Below are 25206 nucleotides of genomic sequence, written 5' to 3' on the forward strand. Positions count from 1 at the left end.
CAATCTAACAGAAGACAATTATAATTCTATTTAATGTAGTTTAATCTTGCTACATTTCAAAGCTCACACTGCTATTAGTATTAAAAACAAATATAAGTAAAAAGTATACTTTACTCAGCATAAAGAACGCTCATACACAATCTCAGTAGAAAGTTCAAAAAACAAACTTAACAGGTTTGCAGCTATTTTTAACAGGGTGAGGATTTGTCCGAACTTACAGTAAGATTCCAGTTGATCTGCGGTATTCTTGTGTGAAGGTTTAGACTGAACATAAGCAACAGAACTCCAGTAACCACCAATGCACTACAGCTCACAAACTCGAAGAAATAAAGGCCTTCGCAAGGGGAGCATTCCATGATGGTCTCTATACAGATGAAAGCAATCAGTGCCAAAACCTAGGAAGAAAAACAAGTGGAAAAAATATAAATAGATTTCCACATTTTGAAAATAGCCACAAGTATTCATGAAATTTCCATTGGGAACATGATCAGTTTACACTCAGGAATGTGTAATTTTAGTTTATAACAGGGCACTGTCTAAAGAGCAAAAACAAAAGCAAACTAATGCAAGACTTTCTTGCTATCTCCAGCTCAACAAAGTATATTTTAGCCAAATTACAAGGAGCCTAACATCAAGATGACAGAGACACCCAGAAAGGCAAGAAACCCCTTCAGGCCATTGGTTTAATATGCAAACGGCACCTGGAACATTTTATTTCATTTTTCACTCATGATATGCTATTCCAAAGCTTGAAGGTGAAATGCATTTGTCTGTTGGGCCAACCACAAGCTCAGTTATATAGTATTGATACAGTGCGATGCCCTTTTCATGCTTTTTATCATCAATATGCTATATTTCATATAAAAACATTTTGTCATTCACTTATTAGTAAGTTAATAAAACAAGCAGCTAATAGATGAAGCAGAAACTCCTGGTGCTGCAAACACATACATCTAACTGGGTAATGCTTAGTCACACTGAATTCAGAAGGTATATTGATAGAGTTAACACGAATAAACTTTGTCTTGCAAAAGTCTGCAATCTACTATTTAAGATCAAACAGTGAAACTCACTATACTTGAAAAAATCTGCCCAATGGACAAAACTAATGTATTTAAAAATCATACACCAATATTAGCTACTACTTATACCCACACAGAGTATACAACTTAAACATTTACGTCTAAGTTTCAAATTGATTCCTCTTTAAATATAACTGGTAAGAGAAAACCAGTTGCTTTGGTGGGGGGGTTGTTTGTTTTGTTGTGGTTTTTTTTTTTGTTTGGGTTTTTTTATTTACTTGTTTTGGTTTGTTTGCCTTTTTTTTATTTTCAATAGCAAGCAAGGAAGGACTCGAGTGTTTTGCTTTGGTTTTCAAGACAACCCCCACCCACCCACTTACATTTTTCAGAAAGAATTCACTTTTTTGCTCTGCAGCAAAATTCTAATGAGATCATAGTAAGACACTTCAATCTAAGCACAAAGAACTCTGGAGACAGCATCCTCAGAGCTAAATATTCCATAACGTGAAAGTTTTGCACAAACAAAACGTAAGTTTAAGAGATTGGCAGAAGCCACAGTACAAATCAATCTCTGCTAAATTCTTCTTTGCCAATTTCAATAATGTTTTGCAATACAATTTCTTCCAGCACTTTTTATGCTTCATCCATTGATCTGTCTTTGTCTCCTACAACAAAACCAGTAAAATGAAGAAAAAGGATTTTGATAGAAATTTCCATTTTTGTTACTAACGTCAGCAGTAATTCTAAGTAAGGACAACATCTTGCATGCTTTGTTTGCCACATAATTCAGAATTCAGTAGCTAATTTAAGTTTATAAATTGGTTAAAACAAAGCAAAACAGTTTTAATCAAAAAACTCGTGCTTGAGTAAAAAGTCTCTCACAGTTCACTTAGTACGCTCTCTTTAAAAAAGCACATGCTGTACTAATTTTTGCCAGCTAACAGAGCAGGCCAATTCACAGCAAACAAATTTTGAATGGATACCGAGTGATTAAACACTTAACTTCAGATTTTATCTTTGACACTGATTAGTTTTGGAAAAAAAAGAAAGAAAGAATACGCAGTGAAACAGAACATTCAGAAAATCATAATCGCAGTCAAACTGTGATTTCAGCAATCACAGACAAAAAAAAAAGTACCGTCCAGAACACAACTTCATTTTACAGTATTAGCATGTAATGAAGTTCACCTTTTCTGTGAACACAAGCCTCATAACAGAAAATTACACTGAATTTAAAAAGAAAAACCCACAAACCACCAACCTAAAAAAAATCTTAGCCATTTCAAGCAGGTTCAATATCAAGTATTAACACTAAATGTTAGCTGGCAAAACTAACTTTTAGATGTTCCAACATAATAAAGTCTCCATGTTATTGCCACTATTTGATACAATATGACACTTCTAAAATTTTTTCCTTTTAAAACTAATAGTTCTGCAATATTCTCTAGAAATACTGTAGTACAAGACCAAACAATATTAGGTTCATTTTCTAAAAATATTAACAGCTCTGAATTGTGCCACAAACATCGGGCTGAAGGACCCCAAAATTCTGGCATACCAGTCATTATGCTGGGCAACTGCTACGTGGCATATGAAGCCTCTATTGCTTTGCTGATGAAAATCTTACACTGGCTCTTCTCCATACCAGACAGCATTGCTTCTTCGAGGCTAACCTACCCATCCTAGAAGTCAAAGCTCAAAAAAGATGAAAGAGTCTCTTGGATACAGCATTAGAAATAAAATACGCCCTGAAGAGGCACTTGAAGAAATGAACTAATCATCACATTACTTGTATATTCCCAAACCCAGAATTAATAATAATCCCTAGAGCAATTCTACCTTAAAATTTCATTTTATCCCTTAAGAAATTACAAAAGACATTTACCTGTGACACACCCTTATAAGAAAGTGTTAGTTGTATACACTTAGGTTTGACTTAACCTAAACAATTTCAAATGCAAGTGAAGTTGAAGACATGCCATCAGTTTATGTAACAGCAGTATATGGTGGTGTGGGTTATGGCAGCCCAAGTCTATTGATACGTTTATCAGAAACGTTAGAAGAAAACCTCAATTGCTTCAGCTTATGACGGAGATTCTGACCACAAAGCAGAGGCCATGTTTTGGAAACATGCACCATAAGTAACTGTTAATAGTAGTATTATCATCACAGAGTGGATAGGGACACCTGAACGCTTGTTGGTTGGGACACAGGGAAAAAGAGAATATCCCCATGCATGCAATTTATAATACTTTTGTACTTCAAGCAAGATTCCAACTAAATGTGTTACCCTTTTTCTTGCAATAAAAATGCGCTTACCCTTTCTCGAAGATTATCCAACCTACCAGTGCTACAGATAATACCTTCCTGTTAACTGCACATGATGTCTCACGTTGAATGATACGACAAAAATAAAATCCAAATTAATCACATCACAAAAAGCTATCCACCCACAGAAACTTCTGTTTTCATAAACACAATAAAAATCTCAGTCTTTAATAAGAAAAATTTTCTCTTTGAAACACCATGGTAATATTGTCCTCCTACACATTTAGAAACTTGCCAGAAGCATCCTCCCAGTTAACTGCAAGCAATGTGATTCTTCTATAAAAACACACTAGTACTGCTTTCACTGGCCACTCTACTCAGAATAACCTAATTTTGTTTCTAATAAGGAAGTGAACTACTCTGAACACATGAAATGAAAGCAGAATACATTATAGAATCAAACCCATGACTTAGACAGCTACATTACTTGCGCGTTGTGTAAATGCTCCAGCATGAGACAAAGCAGCTAGCCAAAGGCCACTGTTCATCCAGTGATCAAGTTCATTTAAAAAAAAAAAAAAACCACGTTAACATTGTAAGAAAAATGCTTCATTTTCTCTGCTTTTTTAAATATATGAAATAGTTAATTTTTGAGACACACCATAGTGAATTAATACAATTTTGCCACCCAGGCTACCACTTGACTGACATGGCCATAAAGCAGACTAATGTGATTGTAAGCATGCACCCAGAGCACCCCACTGCAAACTGCGGGCAGGCCAAAAGTCAGTCTTGGTCTCAGCTACCCCAGCTTATTTTCTGAGGGACTTCAGTGCAGGTTTAGCACTAATCATTTTCTCCTGTTCTCTCACAGAGCTCTAAATAGAATGAAAATATCTTATTTCTAACCTATGTTTATCTCCATTGCCTGTCTACTGCCCATCGCTGCCTACTGAATTAGCTCTTCCACAAGCAGCTCAGAGTTTACCAAGGCCCAAAGACCTCAAAAGCCACTGCTCCAGAGCTTCCTACGCTCTTCCCTCTACCACACATCCAAGGTAAAATTGGTGCCTTGCATACCATGTTGGCCATACACACTCTTGGGAAGAGAAAGGAAGGACAAAGACCCTCCAGGCCTCCTGGAAAGCCTCCATGCTCCATCCACACACCATTTGAGGTTGCAGAGACTCCCACTGCCCCAGGTGACTGAGGTGCAAAGCTGCAGCAGAGAAAAACCCTCTCTCCCCAACTGCTGAAGCTTTGCTCTTGCTTTGTAACACAAGTCACCAACACTACCTCAGAAAACCAGGAGACAGGATCTATCTAGGCCTGCATCTGCCTCCCATGACTGCAGTTACAGGACTAGCTAAAAAGAAACAAAAAAAAACAGCATTGTGTGGGAGCACAGGTCTCAGCCAACAAAATGCACGCTGCCGCCATTTGTCCAACGCAAGACGCAATCCTCACTTTCAAGTCATACCTCTTCTCATAGTTTAGGGTGATGAATTTTGACAGGTTTTTCCAAAAGGAGAAGTTTCAAGGTTGGTTTACTGAGGAAAAGTGAGAAGTTGAGTGTGGTGGAGATCTCCGCTTACATTAATTACTCCTCTCTCCCACAAATGACACAGCAACAGCTTTCTTGGGCAGAGTCAATAGAGAAAGTTTCCTCTGATGGATGGAACAAACCTTTTCATCTGTTTTTCTCTCCACCAAGTACTTTGAAGAGTTTTTCTATTCTACCCTAACTCCTCCAATGCCTTAAGATTTATGTAACTCTTACTACTATCTCTCTTTAACAGTTGCTTTTGGTTTCCCTTCTACTCTTCTTTAAGTAAGTACAGTGGATATTGCACTGATAAGCAACTTTGTCATGATGGAAACATCTGCTTATTCTACTGGATGCTTAGGTCCACGCAGAGGCATCCTAGGATACCTGCAGTAGCATCTTTTTCTTGAACAAAGGAGATGCAAGAGCTTGGTCAACAAAGCAGGATCAACAAGAATGAGCTTCAGGGTAAGCTGAGAAAAGGTCAGGGTCCACCCAGACTTGCAGCCCAATGTGACGGAGCAAACCTCCCCCTGCCCTTCATTCCTCATCTCCCACCACCACATAATGCAAAGGCAGAAGAAAAAAAATCTCCAAGCAGAGGATTAAGTATGAGATGGATTTCCCAATAATGATTTGTTGTGCTTTTTGCCTTGAATAAACTGGCGAACTGTTATCCAGTTTTATTGTTTGGGACTTTTAGGACTGCTAAGATAACTCACATACAGTGAAAGCCTATTGCACTTCTATTAAACAGCACTGAACCCCGACATAAAGGCTTCATTCAGAGTGAAGCAGCCCCTCACTGGAAGGGGATGAAGCGACCACAATTTAGGGCCACTTAATTCCTGAAAGAGCACCTCTATACTGTGATCCAATGTCCTTTAATTTAGCCACATTCGCCTCCATGTTATTGTATTCATCTCAGCTTTCCTGTAAATTCCCCTGGATAAGGGCCCTTAATGAAGAAATCATCTGCCTTACGGCTATGTAACTGGCTTATATTTACATCACTTTCTTGGCAACACAGGCACGTCAGACATAAAACACTATTTCCCCAAAATGGAGAAAATGTGCTACGACAGGCACCAATGCTGAAATAGAGCTTTTAGGAGGTTGCTAATGGTGTATTTTTCCTGTCAGAACATGTTGTGTTTTATTTTTGAAGAAAATAATCAAAAAACTTTACACTAAATACAAAAGAGACAGTTCTGCAATGAAAACAAAGTAAAAAATGAGTTTTCCTGTTTATCTAAAACATTACCACAGAAAGCCTTATTGTGTGGTTCAATGACATAATTACGCATGATTTTCAAAAAACCACAAAATGGTCAGCATTTTTTCTGCCTGAAAAATACCCACAGAATTTCAGTAAGAATGTCACACTACCAAGACATTTTTTACATCCAGACTGTTTAAATTAATGGTACAGCAGAATACATATGGCACAAAAACTAGAAGAAATGAATTGCTTTTACACCACTTAATATATCTGAAGACATTAAACTTTCTTGAATTAAAATCTAGATTTATTGTTCTCATTTACTTGGCCCAGCAGTCCCAACTTAATGTATGAAACCAAGTGGGTCTCATTCCTTGCAAAGCACATGCATTTCCCACATCTAAAACAGCTGGCACAGATATGAATGTTTGGGATCATATGGCTTAAACACAGTCCTGCTTCTCCAGCAGGAAACCATCTTTTACCCTAAGCAGAAGAAAGACTGATTTCCTGCCTGTTCCTAGTCTGCATCCTTAAGACTAAAAGAAATGTTCTTAACTCTAGTAATTGGACTGCAAGGAGCCTTAAATCACAAATGAGTGTTAAACTTCTCGTACAAGATAGAAAATTTAGGAAAATGACACATACCAGAAAGGGAAGCTTAAGAAGCATCAGTGATTCAGCACCCTGGATAAACTAAATTGAGCTCTAATGGCACAAAATACGACACTGAACAAATCCAGAGAAACCCAGTCAGACCTCCAAATTCAACTCTCATTTTGTTTTGGTGGTGACAACAGAAATAATAGCAAAATATTTAAATTTCAGATCTTCATTGCACCACTACGGTTTTACATGTAGCTGCAAACCTTAAGTTTTCATTACTTCTTAGTTCACTTTTGGATATAACATGGTAAGACTTCAGCACATTAAATATTGTTAAATCTTTATTAAATCAGCTGATCTTTTGCCACCTCCAGCAGTTTTCTATAATCCTTGAAAGACTCAGCTACTGCCGACTTCCCTTTCTCAACTTAGGCAAAAGACCAGTTCTAAATACAGAACATATTTCTGAGGCCAGAAACATTTTGATGGCATATTATGAGAAAGGGTCATATTTACCAATGAGGGTAATCAACACCCTAAGTTAACAACAGAACGATAGTTGTTTTGAAACACTAAGTACATTAAAACTAACACTTATTCTGAAAAAAAAAAAATTAACTGGACTGAAAAGACAAGATTGACAACTGGCTAAAATAGAAAGGCATAAATTTTAAGAGTGAACTTAATCATAGAGCCTAGAATGAAAAAAAGCTGCAGACATGAAATAGTGATTTATTCCCTGCTAACTATGCATAAGTATCTAAGTGTTTTGCTTACTGCTTGGACACACCTATACAACAAGCATTCTTATCTGCTAGATAAATGCAAAACCAACTCCAGCTCAAATACTATTAAACAAATAGTAATTTACAGTACAGAAATATTTTATTTTGGGGGTTTTTCTAAAAGAAAAACCAGAGTTCTTCCTGTTACTGCTAAATTTTTTTTTTTTTCACATTTCATTTATATTGTCCTCAGAGTAAATCCATTTTAGCATTTGAAGGAATAATTGAACCCGCAGACAGTTGTGATGCCCTGGTTTGCACAACTCCCACGTGCTCATTCTGGAGGTGTCAGTGACCAGACCTACGCCACGCTGCTCCAGACAAGGTAGCCTCCGGCTACAGCATCAGATACAGACGTAGACACCACCTCCTCCCCCATCTCCCCCCAAGAGCGGGGTCGCTGCCCAGGTGGCCCCTCACACCAGTGTCTCCTGGCACTAGGGGTGCACCCTGCTGGGACTGGAAGAGTCACCTTGCAACCAGTGCACTCAGCCCTGTCACCATCGGTATCTTGCCCACTGTTATTTTGGCACCTGTAAAAAGTTGCTTACCCCTACTTCACATGACCTTGCAGACCTGACTGCAAATTTTTCTTATTTACTCGCACCCAACCAAAACAAAAACATCTTCCTAACAAAAGAAAACCAAAACAAAACTCACAAACAAACAAGCAAAACAAAAATCACTCAGATTCAGGTATATTTCAGGTTTTATCCAACCAAGCAGATGACCAAAAGAACCACTGAACAGAATCTGAAGCCAAGGCACATTGCAAGGAGGTATTTGTTTCGGACACATTTCCTCAAGAAACCCGATATTCAAACACACCTTCCAGATTAGACTAAAAGGGAATGTAACATGCCACCTGTCCTATAAACAAAAGCCCATCAATAGTTTTGTAGCAACTCCATCCCATGGGAACATTCATTTGAAGATCATACAGGGAGCCACGCTCTAAACAAAGGCAAACAAAACATGCCAAACCTAACTAGTTTCTCCCACCAATTTCTTTCCACAGGAACCTGTGCCTCCAGTCCCCAGAAACTACAGTTCATGTGTGTCATAATTTAAAATATTTTTGAAAGCACTGGGTCCTGCAAGACAACGAACAAAATTCCAACACACTAAGTTACACATTTCTAACTTTCCCATTTATAAGATGTATTAATCACTTAATTCCTATGCAACCCAGCAAAATTAACAACTCAAAGGGAAAGGCTTATTCTGTACCTATAGTACACTGAATTGTGCCAATGGCTTCAGTGAGTGGGCCTAAAACAGTAAATTATAGGAAGTAGGGGTTTTTTCCCCCCTTTTCACCATATCTGAATATTTGAAGCTTATTTTTCCCAATCATTGTCTCATACTCATTTTGACAGACATCTGCAAACATAGCTTTTTATAACCACTTCTCTCTCTCCCCCCAACCCCCAAACATCACAAGCTAGTCTCTCTAATAATACTGCCTGGTGCAAGAGATGGCAGGTTCCTCAGGGGCAGCTGCTACTCACAAAGGTGAAATTCTCTCAACAGCCACCTCAACAAGCCTCAGCATACCATGCCTACGCCAGAGGAGCAGAGGGACACACCACAAAGCAAAGGGAACGTCCTGCCAACTAACCACTGTAATACGTCCACATCAGACTTCAGAATAGCGCTCTGGAGTGCTGGTAAAAACCATAATTAAATCACATACATAACAGAAAAGTGGAAATTCTTAAACAGTAAAACTACTCAACTAAGTTTCTTCAAGTCCAATTTAATCACAATTTAACTAGCATTTGCATATCATGTTTAGACAGGCTAAGTAAAAATAGGTCAGAAAAATATCATACATTTCTTCAGTGCTGCACTAACTATAATTCTGCATACATTGAGTCCTCTGCATCTCCCTCAGCCACTGCCAGCTGCACATAGTGGGAGCAGAAAGGGCGGGGGGAGGAGGGAATCAAGTATTTTTCTATTAGTCTCATTTGCTGCTAGTCCTACTCATGCAGGCTTTACTACAATAGCAACACAGAGTGAAAACTGAGCACAGGAGACCAAATGGGGGAAAAAAGTCTAGCTTAACAGCAGAGTTCAAGAAAGTTTGGTAATCCTCACTTTCAGTCACCAAGGCAGGGGAAGATGCAACTTGGCTTCCTTAAAATTAGTTGTTAATTCTTGCTTGTCTTAAAAACTAATTTAATAGTTAGTGTCACTAGTTTTGTATCACCATTTATTAGCTTGTTAATAAAAACTGCACAGGATGCTCAAGCAAGCATGTCCAGGAGAGGTACCTCTCACTACATTGTCCAGCTTCCCATCCCAGTCTTCCAGCAAGGGCACAGTACCCTCTCCAGTCCATCTCCTAGTATTTTCTTTTAAGACAAGCTGTAAGAACTCATAACTTCTATCTTTGCTATATAACAAATGCATAAATAGTTATCCTATTTTTGTCTTCAGGCTGCACACGCATATTCTGTATGGTACGTACACACATGCTCTCTGCTGGCACACAGCAAGTTACTGAGATTGTGTTTGTATGATTTTTAAACAAAGTTAAAAAAATTTTGGCTATTGCTTCACTTACGAGAATTCTCTACTCGGCTCTTAAAAGAGAGAAAAATCAACACACTTGACCTGGCTTCATGTTCCCATTCATATTCACAGGCCAACCTGTGTTGGAAACCTGGCTAGTCAAAACAATATTAAAACACACTACTGTAAATCTGTAACAAACAGTAGGATAAATTAATTGCATTTGAGAAGCAAAGGTGTACTCATAAAATTTGTCAAGTATTTGATCTGTGCAGCCTCCTGTTTAACTAGCCTGTTAGGCTATTTAAAAAAGTGAAAGTTCTATTTTAAGACTATGAAAATCAGTCTGCATCCTTTAAAACCCCATTTAATCCCAATTATGAGTAAACATCAAACATCCCACAAATACTAAAACAAGAAAGGAATTTTAATGAGAAAATAAATCAAAAACTTAAAGTAGTCCTAAAGAATCCATTAAAGTTTTTTGGGTTTGTTTTTGTTTAAAGGAAATGGTGCAAAATGTCCTTGCAATCCCAAGGTTCCCAAGATTGCAATCTGAAGGCCCCCTTAGATGCCATGCCTTAAAAGGCAAAAAGAGTCTAGACATAATGGTAAAACAGAACATTAAGAAAATAGATGTAGGCCAGAGCATTAAAGAGCACTGCCAGCTGTACTGGGGAATGCATGAAACCTTCAAGCCCATCTTGATGTTTAGACTGTCTTAGAAGCATTATACAGCAGTATCTCATCCAAAGCAGAAAAGAGCCCACAAACTTTCCTTGCATATCTGCAAATCCACCTACTTGTGATTTTATAACTCAGGAACAGATTTGCCTAAAGACTGCAAACAAAGGACTATGAAATGTTGTTAACAACACAAAAGCCCTAAGACCCTGGCAACAATGCCTTTGCCTTCTCAGTCACAATTCTTACTGCACTGTCACCATGAACCAAACATGCTGACCCTCCCAAAGACTTCCAACACTATCCTCTAATTTTGGCAGAGCACTTTTTCCAGAATGCTTTAAAAATGTTACTGATATCATATAAAATTAAAAGATTCCCATGATTAAAAAAAGGTTTCATCTACATTAGATAAAAAGTGTCTAAGCATTAAACGCAACAATTAGTTTTAGAAGAGTATATGACCAAAAAACTCACTAATTTATTCACAACATTCAAGTAGCAGTATCAGTTCCTACCATGAAAATTTCCTAAGATGACTTACTGAAGGTTATTAGCCTTGTAGAACTCAGGTATTGCATAATATTCATAACTGTTCTTGTTGTTTTCTTGCATGAACATTTCAGTTTAAAATGTACAGAAGTACAGAAAATTACTAATATGGAAATGCTTGTAGTTGATTCATAAAATAATTTCACAAAAAAAAGTTGCCAGAACTGTTATGAGTAGTGCTATATCACTGGCAGCTTTACAGCATTTGAAAACAATGTTTAGCTTAAGTGAAAGTTACAGCAGAAGTATCACCATATGCAACTCCAGATCTAAGCACAGGACGTATTTCTACATACCAGGCACATGGTGGTTGTGCTTTTAAGCTGTACTGTAACGAAGGGAACTGTAACAACCAAGTTCAGCTCACTTGCACGCTGAACACTTTATGAATGTACATACAGTCTAAAGAAAATTTTTAAAAGTGTCTTGAACAAGACATTATTCAAGCATCAACACCTGAATATCAAGTTACATATTAAAAAAAGTTAACTGCAGACACTGCTGAAGACATTTGTTTGGGTAAAAATGCATATTCTAACACAAGCTAAGGCATTAAATACCAGAGCCTTAATTACAATAATTAAATACAATAATGAAATGTGATACTCATAGTTCTCAATTTGCACACAGTGAGATTAAAATATTAAAAGTTACTCTGCTTACCTGAAACCACATTTCAGGCATTATGCCGTCCCAGTAACACAGTGCAGCATGAGTACAGATTTCATCTTGGACATCTACTAAATAAAACTACACTTGAGACATGTCACTATAAAGAGTGCATTACTTCACAGAATCCCAGGTTGGAAGGGACCTCAGGGATCATCTAGTCCAACCTTTCTGGGAAGAGCACAGTCTAAACAAGACATCCCAGCACCCTGTCCAGACAACTCCTGAAAGCGTCCAACGGGACTGAGTCAACCACTTCCCTGGGGAGATTATTCCAATGGTGACTGTCCTCACTGTGAAAAATTTCCCTCCGGTCTCCAGTTGGAATCTCCCCAAGAGCAACTTGTGTCCATTCCCCCTTGTTCTCTCCATGTGACTCCTTGTAAAAAGGGAGTCTCTGTCTTCTTTGTAGCTACCCCTTAAGTACTGGTACACAGTGATGAGATCCCCTCTGAGCCTCCTTTTCTCAAGGCTGAACAAACCCAGTTCTCCCAGCCTATCCTCATCTGGCAGGCTTCCCAGTCCTTTGATCATCCTGGTGGCCCTTCTCTGGACCCCTTCCAGCCTGTCCACATCCTTTTCGTATAGCGGGGACCAGAACTGTACACAGTACTCCAGGTGTGGCCTGACAAGTGCTGAGTAGAGTGGGATAATGACTATCTCTGCTGGTGACGCCCTTTTTGATGCAGTTATGTACTGCATGGGCTTCTCAGTTTGGGAAGTGCTATGCCAGCTCTAAGACCCCTTTGCTCACACCCAGTAATATTTTTGACCCATCTCTCCCCTGCTCACAGTTGTATGTTCTTATACATATTCTACATCAGGTTGGTGTTATCCAGCTTTTGTTTTCCTCCTCCCATATTCTGAACAGTTGATAGTACAAGTTCCAGAGAAACCTAAACATTACCTCCATGTTTTGGAAGCAACTGACTACATAGATCATCTGAGAATTAGTTGACTTTTTTATTAAATCAGATTATTTTTTTCTTTTTTAATACAGCTCTAATTTAGAAGTAGCAACCACCACCACTACAGAGTAACAGCAGCTGACACTGTTGTCTATTCATTGTGCGTCTAGTCCCCTCTGTATACAAAATTTCAGTACAAAATTGTTTGTTGAGTTCTAGAAGGCAGGTATTTCTGAAATGCAATTTTGAGCATAGGATGACGACTATCAAAGAGTGTGCAAGTTGATTTGACAAAATGATGCATTAATTCACATCAGAAATAATAGACTCCTATACTAGTTATGTTACAAGAAAAACCCCATCTCTTAAATTTCTAGTCCTTCTCCTTGTCTTCTTATCTCAAGATGATAATTAAATCACTACAGAGGCTTGTCAACAAAAGACATTACCAGAAAAATTACAAGAAAAGAAGGTAGCTTTCCAAATAATAAGAATACCATTAGAACTACATTTCTTACTGTAGCATCTACAATTAGTAAGGTGTATCTTTTACTATTACACTGGTTCACAATGGGAGGGAAAAAAGCATACTTATTGCAGAGATTATAGAAATTTCTTCTGAAAGCAGAATTTAAAACTATCCACCATCTTAAGAGAGAAATCTGTAGCAAGAACTTGGAGTTTACTGACAGCAGGACATCAGCCCATGGCCAGACAGTAGTTAAGAGACACCATGAAAGAGACCAAAACCCGTTCACCTTTCTGTGGGAAGACAATCACACTCTTGTCTTTAGTTGCATACAGAAACAATCAAAACCAAAGCTAAACACAGTTATCATTCTTCCCTTTATGGTAAATGCCAGTATTAAAATATCACCACACAGCAATGCAGATCTACAACATTTAAAGGGAAATCTTTCCAAAGAGAAATCAAGAGTTTTAGAGAAGACACTGAAGAGACATGGTTTACCTAAAGAGGATTTGTAAGCATATGTGTGTATTACAAATTTGATCCTTTTAATACAATACTGTAACAGTCTTCTTCTAAGACCAAATGCCAAAGATCACCAGTATGCGCTGTCATACTTAACATCATCTGAACAAGCAGCTACAAATACCACTGAGAATCAAAGCTCAATATACAACACAGAAAGTCACAAGGATTTCTTACGTAAACGCACATTTGTTGTTTGGAAATTATATGAGAATAAAAGATGTAAGATACAGTGAATCACAGAATGATTATAAATTACCAATGCAATCCTAGGACGTAACAGGAAAGTGATGTCCAGCCGATGCTTGCAAAGTGACATGTACACACTGGTAAACACACTTGAAAGGTTACCTACTTGTCAGGTTGTGCCCACTGAGAAACAACTACCTCAGGTAGACAGTGGTGTAAGGGAGGGCTGCTGGACAGTCCCAAGACCAGAGAGCCCCTCTTATGACCAGAGTCCAAAACAATTTTGTCTTGCCTTGTGCAGCAAGATGAAGGCTGTCTGACTGCAGACAGCTGTTTTGAAGTGCACAAAGGAGTGAGAAGTAGTTATGGAAAGTGGCAATGTTAACACAAGAACAAATGGCTATGGGTTTGCTAGAATTAAGTTCATACCAGAAATGAGGAAGTTTTCTATACCTCTGAAGGGCAGAACAAATAAAAAGCTAACTTCAAGGTGAAACTACCACTTATAGAAAAACCATCAGGGGTACAGGGCTGTCTGTGACACCGAAGTTGCCTCAGAAGGCTCAGATCTCCTGCAGTGCCCTGCTTCTCATCAAGACCACTGAATGCTTTATGTCAGGACTGATGACCTGACCACCATGGAATGACCTTATCATACAGAGAACGTCCTCTACTGACCTCTATTAGGTACAGTCTAATTTTCTGTAGCTTAGTTAACACCCCATTTACATAAAACCAAACTTTACAACAACTAATGTGCAAGAAATCACAATTTATTCACATTGCGTTCAGTAGCCAAATGGTAACTTCTGTGATTTACAGAATGACAACTGCCTGTAAAGTACCTGGCTCCCTGCTCTGACAACCCATAAACAAAGCAGATCAGGAATCACCCTGCTGTGCAGCTGCACAGGAGTACTGCAGAAAGACCCAGGGAGAAAGGAGCGGGGATGAGTCAGACATGCCGTAAGATACAACACCCCGGACTGGGGTGGGAGGTCCAGGACTCCATCTAATCCTCCCCTCCAGAAGTGATCAGAATGAGATGCTGAGCTGAAGGCACAAGGTGGCAGCAATAATTAAATATGAGATTACTGAACACCTCATAAAAGTTTTCAACTGGATTCTAATAGTTAGCAATTAGCTTACTCCTTGGAACATAAATGTTATTACTCTAATTTTTTAATATAATTAACAACAAGAATGCTCAATAGTCTTATCACCCATGTACGTGTGTATTACAGGCTTTTTGAATTTTTTTCTTCACTGCAATAGGTCCTGATAGCAAAGAATTTTACTGTAGTCTTGACCTTAACCAATTTCTGGATCTAGAAATGTATAATGACAGTAAGCCACAAAACAACTTTTTCCAAGATTCAGCTACTCTCCACCAATGATGATGGAGCTTTTTTATACTGAAAATTGTGAACATATGAACTGCTATTCCCACCAGATTTCACTTAGCTCAAAAGCTTGCCTCCACTGACGGGCAATAGCATATGCTATAGAGAACAAGACAAGAGCAAGCACGCAGTGATACTTCCCAGTACACTCATCAGCAACTTGTAGCTTGGAGACCTCCCAAGCAGAAGTATTATCTTCTTGAAAAGTATTCTTGTAGCATTTGAAACAGACACATGAAGAAAAGTCTAGGGCTGTCCAAGCCACAGAGGCCATCACTAACCACCACAAATGCCATCCTCTTTTAAGCTAGCACATGATAAGGGTTTTCTGACACTTGGTACTTCCACCAGAAGGTTGCTCTGTGATCTTACTGCTCCAATTAAACCATTCCTAACTACTCCCAGTGTCACAAGAACCAGCCAGGCACAATTTTTCATATCAATTGTGCCAACTGTTAAAGGTGATATATGTTACTATAAATCAAATGCCTGTGAAAACCTGGCAGGATCCCAGTGAGAACAAATGAGGCTCCCAACAGGATCCTGCCTGGTTTCCTCGTAACTCACCTGGTGGCCTGATGAACAGCCCACCCCGAACTACCATTCCCAAAGAAACTGAGAAGCAGACAACAGGTAGTCATGATTCACCATGGGAATTTCAGTGGGAAATATATATATCTACGCCCAACTTTAACAATAGTAAGATCCTTGAAGGTGCAGAATTATAACAATCAAGGAAAAATAGTAATGCATTTAAGAAAAGCTGAATGGGAAAATAAAGTGAGGGGGGGGAAAAAGCAGGCAACCTCGTCTAAAATGAAACAATTTCCAGCAAAGTGGTAGCACCTGCTAACCAGCCTCTTTCGGATGACAGCAGTGGGTCCCTCCTGATTCCTCACATAGTAAACACCCTTCTTCAGCAAGAACACTCAGAAGGAGAGACTCTTACGAAAATCAAAGGAATGGGGAAGAAGTACTGAAATGAAACAAATCATTTTATGATCTCCGTAGGAAAGTTTTCCAGGGATGTCTGCCTGATTCTCGTACAATAATCTCCATGGGAAGTATTAAAGCCCCCAAAAGCATGAGAAACGTTAAACCATGCCAGAGAGTAATGAAAATAAACTCTAAAGAGCTTTTCTGCTCTGGTCTCCAAGGACAGCTATCTAATCCCTCACATCTGCCGTATGGCAAGGTACTGCTCCATCTAAATGCTGGAAAGTCAGCTAAGACAGTTTAGTTTCCACCTAGAATTCAACTTCTCCAAAGGAAAAGCATTTCTTTGGTTAGTACACAAGTGTACTGGCTTTTCCCTGACTTCCATTTTGAGTTCAAACGCTCATTTTAAAAGAAAAAAGAAAAAAGTCACAAAACCAAATACGAGAGTTCCATACTGCTTTGTCTCCCCATCCCCCCAATTCACTTCCCTTCACACCTTTTACTTCGCACCTGCCTGATGGCACCCGATCAGGTGCCTCAGCTGCCCCAGTAGCCCCGAAAACTCCTTTCCTGATGTGCTCCAACACATACCAACTTCCTTCAAGCTGCTTCTTTAACAGATGCTTAAAGCTCCAGTCCCAGCTACAGCAGATATTTCCTCACAGATCCAAATAAACACACACGCAACTATTTCAGCAGAACAATAAGACACAGGCAAAAAAGCTACTTTCTGAAAAAGCTTACCTGCCTAACAACAAAGCTTTCAAAAAGAGGAAAATCAGTTCAATACTAAGATGTTCCACAGGGGTTCTTTTTATTACTTTCTTGCTATTCTTCATATTGAATATTACTGACCATTAGCAGGCAGCCGTATGCACTACGTAATTGTTCAACTTAGCATTGAATATTAATAAGAAGCCCTAAATAGTAAAACACAGTTTTCTTAGTTTGCATACCCAATTTAAAATTAACAAAGAAACATAACGCTATTCAACTTTTCTGGGAGTTGGGGGAAGGAAAGCCAAAATAAGGCTCAAATAAGCTGCACAATACTATACATGAATCATTATCATAACCTATTATGTCAGTGTCCCTTTAAAGGACACTTAGGACATATTTCCTTGAAATATTAATAAATATGCATTAAAACTATTCTCCCCTCTAGCAACACTTAAATTACTCCACATGCCTAAAACGTCATACTGGTTTCCATCTTGTTAAAAGTCCTGTAACAATATTTGAATCAATAAAGTCAAATCTACAACAAAATAATAAAGCCCTACCGTCACCTGGGTAGCCCTACAGTCACACACACCCCACCCTTCCCTGTTCCTCCTGCTTTTGACAGTCAAAAATGGGCATTTGGAAGCAGAGCCATTTAAGCCGCAATGCCCAACAGTGAGCCTTCACAGACAGCACAACCAACTAATTTGCACAAAGTCCTTCAAACTGAAGATTAAAATAAACAGCAGCATTTGTCTTGAGCTGATACTTTTGCCTGCCAATCGTAATATATGTATTTTTAAGACAAATCCTGATACTAAATGAAGCACATGCATTGTTATCTTTCCTGCAACATTCTTTTCACTAGAATATATTTAGCGACCTGTCTTCCTTTTTTTCTTAACTTTTCTTGGGTGCAATAAAGGGAGTTCCTCTTCCTTTCTAAAAGCTAGAGTGCTATACTATGAACTTTGTTGCATTTTAGTTCCTACCGTATTTTGTTAAGTTTTTATTAAACATCATAATAATTACACTCGGCAAATAATCAAATTAAGTGCACTATGGAACGTGTTCTCATTTTTTTTCTTTTCCAAAACTGCCCAGTTTTCCACTGGTTTGCAAAATTCAGTTGACTGCTCTACCAGTCATTACCACGAATTAGATAGAGCTTCTTCTGAGTACAGCTGTGCAGAAACTAAACATGTCAAGATGGTACATAGGCTTCCACCCTATACATGTGGGTATTTCTTGTTAACTTCTGACCCACTGCATCCATTCACTCCATAGGAACTATGCGCAATAGCTCAGATCACACTTACAGAAGAGGCACAAAACACTACTCAGTTCCCCTGAAGATACTGATCTGCACATATACGTCTTCCTAATGATGTACTGTAAGTAGTGATGTCTTTGTTCAACAGACAAGAAAACTCCCTTATCAGTCACTCCAGCACAGCATGGTTTTTCCCCCCATCTTTCCTTACAAGACTTAAAAAATTGAGAGATGTACTCCATGTACCTTCGGAACTTGTTCCAAGCAAATCAGAGTTTAATAACAAAGGATTCACTTACTCATGATCAGTAATCACTCATTTTAATTACAAGCTTTTAATGTGACTTGCCACAGTTATTAGTGTACTACAGAAAGGATCAGCAGTAGGAACAGAAACAAAATTCTCGAGGGCAGATTATTTCAGCGCATTAGGAAGCACCACCCCAGGACTTCCACCACACGGACAGTTTTTAACAGCTCAAAGACAGGTAGATGTTGCACAGTGATGACAGATTCTTTGGCTTCAGTCCTGAAAACACATAATGCAAATACAGCTATTCCCTGATGTTACACTACTCAGGTAACACGTTCATTGCTACCACTTGCAGACCACAGATTCCGCTCTACACTGAAGAGATGAGAAGAAAACAAATAGCACTTCCAAAATCCTTGATTTTGCTGGGTATTTGTAAAAAATTACCTAGATTCATCACCACAGTCCTTTATGAACTTGTGTCACTGTTGAACTTAGGATACTTTTAATGTATTTTACACGAAGCCTGTACCTGCAAGCTTTGTCTTGTACTAACCAGCAGCAGTTTTAAATGCTGAAGTTATATATAGATGAAATACTAAAATGTTCCTCTCATCATGGCCCTCAAAGAGCTCAACCATTTTAAGGGAAAACAATTTGTAATACCCTGTAAGAAACTACTTTAAAATTTCAAACTTAATGCCATTTGCATAAAACACCTATTGTAAAGTATCCTGAAAAATACATTTGTTGATTTAAAAAACATTAATATCGAAATGACTTTGAAAGTAGATCAAATGAAAACAAACATCAGCATCAACAGAAAAACTGACAAAAGGCTTAGGTGTTACTACACGTTTAGCTGCTCTGGCGCTCCAAAACTTGCAGAAATTCCGTCTAACTAAACCGTTTAGCTGTTCAAAGTACATGAACAAATACAGCTAATTATATCTAATTCAGAACTGGAAACCGTGGTTTGGGGTTAGGTTTTTTTTTGTTTGTTTTCTCCAGGGTTTCGTTTCTTTTACTCTGGGCACTTAAGGGAACTTCAGCCCGTTATCGGCAAGGCGTAAGCAAATACTCCGCAGGCGCCCAAGTCGGCCCCGGGGACAACCCGCAGCCCCTCACCTGGAAGCTGCAGGCAGCGCCCACCCGCGGCGCGGCTCGGGGGGGCGCAGGAGCACCCCGCGGGCAGGACCGGGCGCCGGCACCGGGCAGGGCTCGCCCCCGGCACCGGGCGGGACCCCGGCCCATCTAACCCCCCCGACGGCCGGGGCCCTCCCGGTGCGTGCCCCCAGCAACGGCCACGCCGCTCCACGGCACGTCCATCAAAGGGAAAGAACGCTTAATGGTTCAACTGAAGAATTTACGCTCTGAGAAACTGCCTTTTTATTTTTAGCCTATACAAACCCCGTAGTGCGGAGTGTTTCCAATACCCCCGCCGCGTTCTAAGGGCACGGGGCAGGCCCTAGCACGCACGCTTAGGTAAAACCTTTTCCTAAGACGAACCGGCGCGGCTGAGCACCCCTGCGGGACCCACCGTACCGGAGGCCTCGCCCGGGCCGCCTCCCGCGGCGAGTGGAAGCCGCCCCACCTGAGGGGAGCGGGCCCGGGCGCACCTCGAGCCCCGGAATCCAGCGGCGTCTCCTCGGCCCACCGGGGAGGGCGGCTCGCCCCGCTCCGGGCCCGACCGCGCCGCCACAGCTCCTCGCACCCCGCGGAGGCGGCCGCGCGAACGCCGCGCCCCGTGACACGGCGCTCCCGGGCCGGCTGCGGCGGCTCCCGGCCCGCCACGGGCTGCCCGGCCGCCCGAAATGGAGGACGATTGGGCCGCCGCCAGGCGCCGCGCCCGCAGGTACGCACCTCGCCGCCGGGCCGGCAGGGCGGGGGGCGGGGGCTGCGGCTGCCTTTCCCCGCTCCCCGGTACCGGGGGAAGGAGTCCGCCTGGGGGCTCTCCCGAGCGCGGGCGGCCGTGGGCTCGCTCCCCTCCGGCAGTACCTACCACCTCAGCCAGCTTGAGCCTGCCGAAGGTGCCCCGCAGGTAGTCCAGGTCGCAGCGAAGGCCGCCCAGCCCGCGGCGCTGGCTGACGGGCTCCGTGGTGGGCTGGTAGGGACTGCTGGCCCCCGAGATCATGGAGGTGCTGGACGCCTCGCCGTCGAAGCCCTCGAGATCATCGCCGTTCCTCATGGTGCCGCCAGTACCGGTGCCGGTGCCGCGCGCTGCGGAGGGGCTGGCTGGCCGCGGAGCTCCGGCCCGAGCCGCGCTCCTCAGCTAGCGGAGCGCCGGTTGCATGGCTGTCCCCGGCCCCCTCAGGCGGAGCGGCGCGGGCAGAGCGAAGGCAGCATGGTGCGGTGCGGAGCTGCGCCCCGGCCCGGCGGCCCCGGCCCCCGGAGGATGAGGAGGAGAGAGCGAGCGGCGGCGCGCGGGCAGCCCTCAGCACCGCTCCCCGCGCTCCGCGCCCCGCCGCTGGGGGGCGCCCTCGCCCCGCGAAGGCTGCCGGCAGCCGCCGCGCCCGGGCCGGGCTGTAGCTGGAACGAGACCGCCGGGGCTACCTCAGCCCCCTCGGCGGCACGGCCACCCCCCGACTCGCTCCCCTCCCTCGGTCCCGGCGGGGCAGCTCCGCTCCGGCCGGGGACTCCGCCGCCGCCGCTCCTCCCCCTGCGCTCAGCGGAAAGGGAGGAGAGAGCCCGCCCCGGAGGGCGCGCCGCGGCCGGGCGGTGCCTCCACCGGCCCGCGGCCGCCCGCCCCGCCCCCGCGGCCGGCACCTGCCCCCGGCCGCGTCCCCGCCCCCGGCCCGCCCGCCCGCAGCCCCGGGGCCGCCCGGGCAGGGGAGAGGAGGGCAGCCCCCGGCCCCCGCCCCCCGGCCGGCGCCGCGCCTCGCCCGAGGCGGGCGGGGGGCGGCCGCGGCCGCCGGGTCACCTTGCTGGGCGGCAGCGGTGGGAGGGCGCGGCTGCTGGCTCGGCACTGCAGACGGCGTTAGCGGGCCGCGGCGCTGAAGGGTTTTTGGCTTTGGGTTTTTAAAATGCGTTCATGTTGATGCTGACGCCGAGACAGTCACTGCTACTGGCTTTCTAAACTGTGTTCGTAACTCGGGGGTAATCCTCCGAGGTGCACAAAGCAGTTCACGCTGCTCGGAGTTACACTGCCAAGCCATCACAACACTGTACCTGCAGCAGTCCCAATACTAGAAACCATCAGGGTATTCTCCCGTGAGTATTACAAACATTTTAAGGGGTAATTTTAAACGGTGAAGTCTTCCAGGGAAATAGTTAATTTTGACAGGCTCTGAATCACTTTTTGGAGACGTTTTCTTTTGCTGTGCCACCATAAATAAGGAGAAATGGCAACATAATCTGTCAAACACAGGTGTATCAAATGCCGCTGAAGTTTTTTTTTAACATGGAGAGAGACAGACGGACTGCTGTGTACCACAGACCAAGCTGAAACTCAAGGTGTTCAGTGTTGCATCACCCTGTGATCTGCTATCTTTGTCGCCCAGGTGCCTAGCCTTGTTCTTGTCATTGCACTCTAAAGCTTCCTCTTCTTTCACATTACTAGTACAGGGCTTTCATGCATATTAATTCTTCTAGCCTCTTCCTCTGGCCTCCAAGAGTCTTTCTTACTGCTACAGTTTTATTTTCCATTAATACTGTGGATTATCAACCTTGTGATTTCCCTTCCAGTTATCTTCGTGTTTTGCTTAATGTGTCCCTTTCGGTTCTCTTGAACCCCCGTTAATTCTCCTTCTAGAGGGTTCTGCCCAGTACCACGTGATTTTTAATTTCAAGAGATTTTTCTTCTCTTCTCTGGCCTCTGTATAAACAGACCCCAAGAAGTAGGGCCAAGGAGACACACTCAGAGAGCACAACAGGAACTCTGGGTGGAGAAAGAGCCGGGGTTTTTATCTACCATCAACAGTCATTGCGCTGTTAACTGGAGACATTGTTGACAGTGTGTGGCCAACAGAAGCCTTTTCATGGCTTCTCTGCAACACCCTGGTGCTGGGGGAGGCTAATATTCTCAAACAAGATGAAGAGTTAGGGGACATGCTTAAGAAACAAAACCGTTGCCCTCTGGTGAAGGGCAAATGGAGGAAAAGGAAAAAAAATAAAACCATGAGCAGCACGTGGGGAAGGATGGAAACTGTTGCTTGGGTCACGTGAAACTAGCTGAACAATGCAAACAAATCATAAATGTAAGGGGAAAACCCTGCATTGGCACACGGCTGGCCATGATGGACTAATAGGTTTTTACAGTCTCTTATTTCAGCTCTTGTATAACTCCAGGGAAGTCAGAAGTCTCACAAAGCTTCTTTTCTTGCAGGAAATATCACCGGTAGGTGGTTGCCACTTTCAAGAGCTTCTCTGGATTCTTTTTAACTTAAGGCTCCACAGCTGCTTCAGGAGCACAGGATTTCCACATTTACCTACAGAGACATATAACATTTGTTTTGAGTGACTGCTCTGGCAGTAACAAGAACATTTTTGAAACATCCAGTGAACGCTATTTTTGATGAATCTTTTGCAGTTCTACCCAAAACACATCGGTATGTTGAAGGAGAATCAAAAGGTGGTATTGCAGAAGGGAAATGGACAAAGGGAGAGATGGTTGAGTGATTTAAGAAAAAGGCTAGGCGATAAGAGATCTTGATTCTGGGTTTTGGCATAGACAAACCTTCAGCAAAATTCTTAATAGCTTAGGTTTTCCTATGAAGCGAGGATGCAAAGTTTAAATGTATTTAAAATCATTGTAGCATTTTGAGAATGCTGTGAAACGCAGACACACCGAAAGCCTCTGTTCTGTAGTGAGCTAATTGCCTAGGTAGCGAAAGCACAGTAAGTGTTCTCTCTGCTCTTTCCAAAGCGTTACTTGAACCATTGTGAGGCATGTTTTCAGCAAGCGTGTTGACAGTGTCAGTGACCGCGGTTTCACAGACATTCCAGGCAGCTCCTAGGGCAGCAGGATGTCAGCATGGCCATCCACAGCCATGGTGCCCCTTTCGGCACCGTGGTCTCTACAGCCGGCGTCCCCCTTGCTATAAATGGCGCAGAGCCAATACCAAACCATACTGGGGGATTTTCTGGCGTCCTCCTGGATGGGTGGGTGGGCTGGACAGACTTGGCAAGGGCTTGTGAGGTTGCTGCCAACATCTAACAAAGGAATCCTTTACACACATTCTTGCCTGATACGGCACCTTTTCAGCCTGCTCTGTAGCACTTGAAGGGAAAAAATGTCTACGTTTAATATGTAAATAAAAGTATCGATCCAGTAAAACGGTCATTGAATTCATCCAAGGTAGATTGCGTTGCTTTCAGATAACTTTGTTTTCACAAGTTCATGAGCTTTTCAAGCACAGCCTGCCATTTTATTGTGTGGCTGCATACCAAGACTAGGAAAATGGGGAATGAGGTCAATGATCAGCACTCAAGATACCACCGTAATACCAAGCTAATCAGATCACAGAATTCATCAGAGATTATTTCACATACAGCTAAAATATGACTGAATAGAGAAAACAAGGAAGAGACAGCAGAGAAGGGAGGAAATCCCAGTATGCTATTCATAGACGCTATCACTAAATGATCAAAGATCTGTATTTTTACAGAATGGTCAAGCCAGCTTTGACAGAATTGAAAATTCCCCATGAGAAAGAATCTCCAGGACAGTGGTGATAAATTAAAACCAACTAGTGATTTAGGCATAAAAAGCAGCAGAAAAAGAATCTTAAATATTATCACCGATCAAACTGAACCAAACAACCCTCATCTCTCAGCTATTCATACAGCCTTTAATGAACAGCCTTTAATAAACTTGTGAACTTCCTGTGGGCTCATTTCATTAAGAACATTGAAGTTTTATTTTCAAGATTAAAGCATGTGATTCTATTGCAACTGAATATGAATATCAACTTAAAACCACATTTTACAGCTGCATTTATGTATTTTTAACACCCTTAAAAGTATTTTCATGTTCATACATAAACTCTTTTAGGTATGAATGGTGTTTATTACAAATGGTGCTTACATGTACTTAAGGGCACAAAAGGAATCAGAATCCTAACAGGAAAGTTACATCTGTGCAAGTACCTGAAAAGAGCCAAGAGGTTCTTTAAGAAAATGCTCTGGTATTTCCACATGACCTACCCAAAGGGAAGGAGCACTGGTATGCTGCCAAATTCCAAGAGAGCTGAGCAGTGATTAGAGTTTAACTCTGGCATCAGAGAGGAGGTTTTTTTTCCCTCTGAATTTATCAATGTAAAAAATGCTAAAGCTTTTTCTCAAACTTTTCAGTTGGGGGAAAAAAAACCAAACACCCCACCCTAAAAAGCTAATAAAGAACTTGCTTCAGGAAAACATCTGGTAGTTTTAAGTGCCTTAGTTCAGTAAATGGTCCATTTTCACAGTGTGGGAGTGTGGCATGCACACTTCAATTCTGTAGCCATAAGCAGCATAGGAAGCAGGCAAATAATTTTGCTGAGTCAGTTAGGAATTAATACAATATACAACAGGAATAAGCTGCAAGTTCTGACCTGGACTTTCAGCAGAAGGAAAACTGACAGATCAGTGGGGAGTCATGCAGTCAGTTATCTCTAACTGGCAGAGGATGGCTGCTGCTGAACAGTCCAACCATTCCTACTTCGCCATGTCCA

The 25206-nt window shown here is 42.0% G+C and overlaps 1 protein-coding gene across 1 annotated transcript in view; it reads right to left on the bottom strand.

Annotated features, from left to right (window-relative positions):
* CMTM4 (CKLF like MARVEL transmembrane domain containing 4) overlaps positions 1–21012 on the bottom strand; it is a 33972-nt gene extending 12960 nt beyond the window's left edge. The window contains exons 1-2 of the mRNA XM_075101355.1: positions 20559–21012; positions 219–395 (exon numbers count right to left, since the gene is read on the bottom strand). Coding sequence (XP_074957456.1) covers positions 219–395; positions 20559–20744 — 363 coding nt within the window. The 5' untranslated portion in view covers positions 20745–21012. The remainder of the gene's footprint in view (positions 1–218; positions 396–20558) is intronic.
* Between the last annotated feature and the right edge of the window lie 4194 nt (positions 21013–25206).

The sequence above is a fragment of the Phalacrocorax aristotelis genome, chromosome 8 (assembly GCF_949628215.1).
Source record: "Phalacrocorax aristotelis chromosome 8, bGulAri2.1, whole genome shotgun sequence".
Taxonomy (NCBI): Eukaryota; Metazoa; Chordata; class Aves; order Suliformes; family Phalacrocoracidae; genus Phalacrocorax; species Phalacrocorax aristotelis.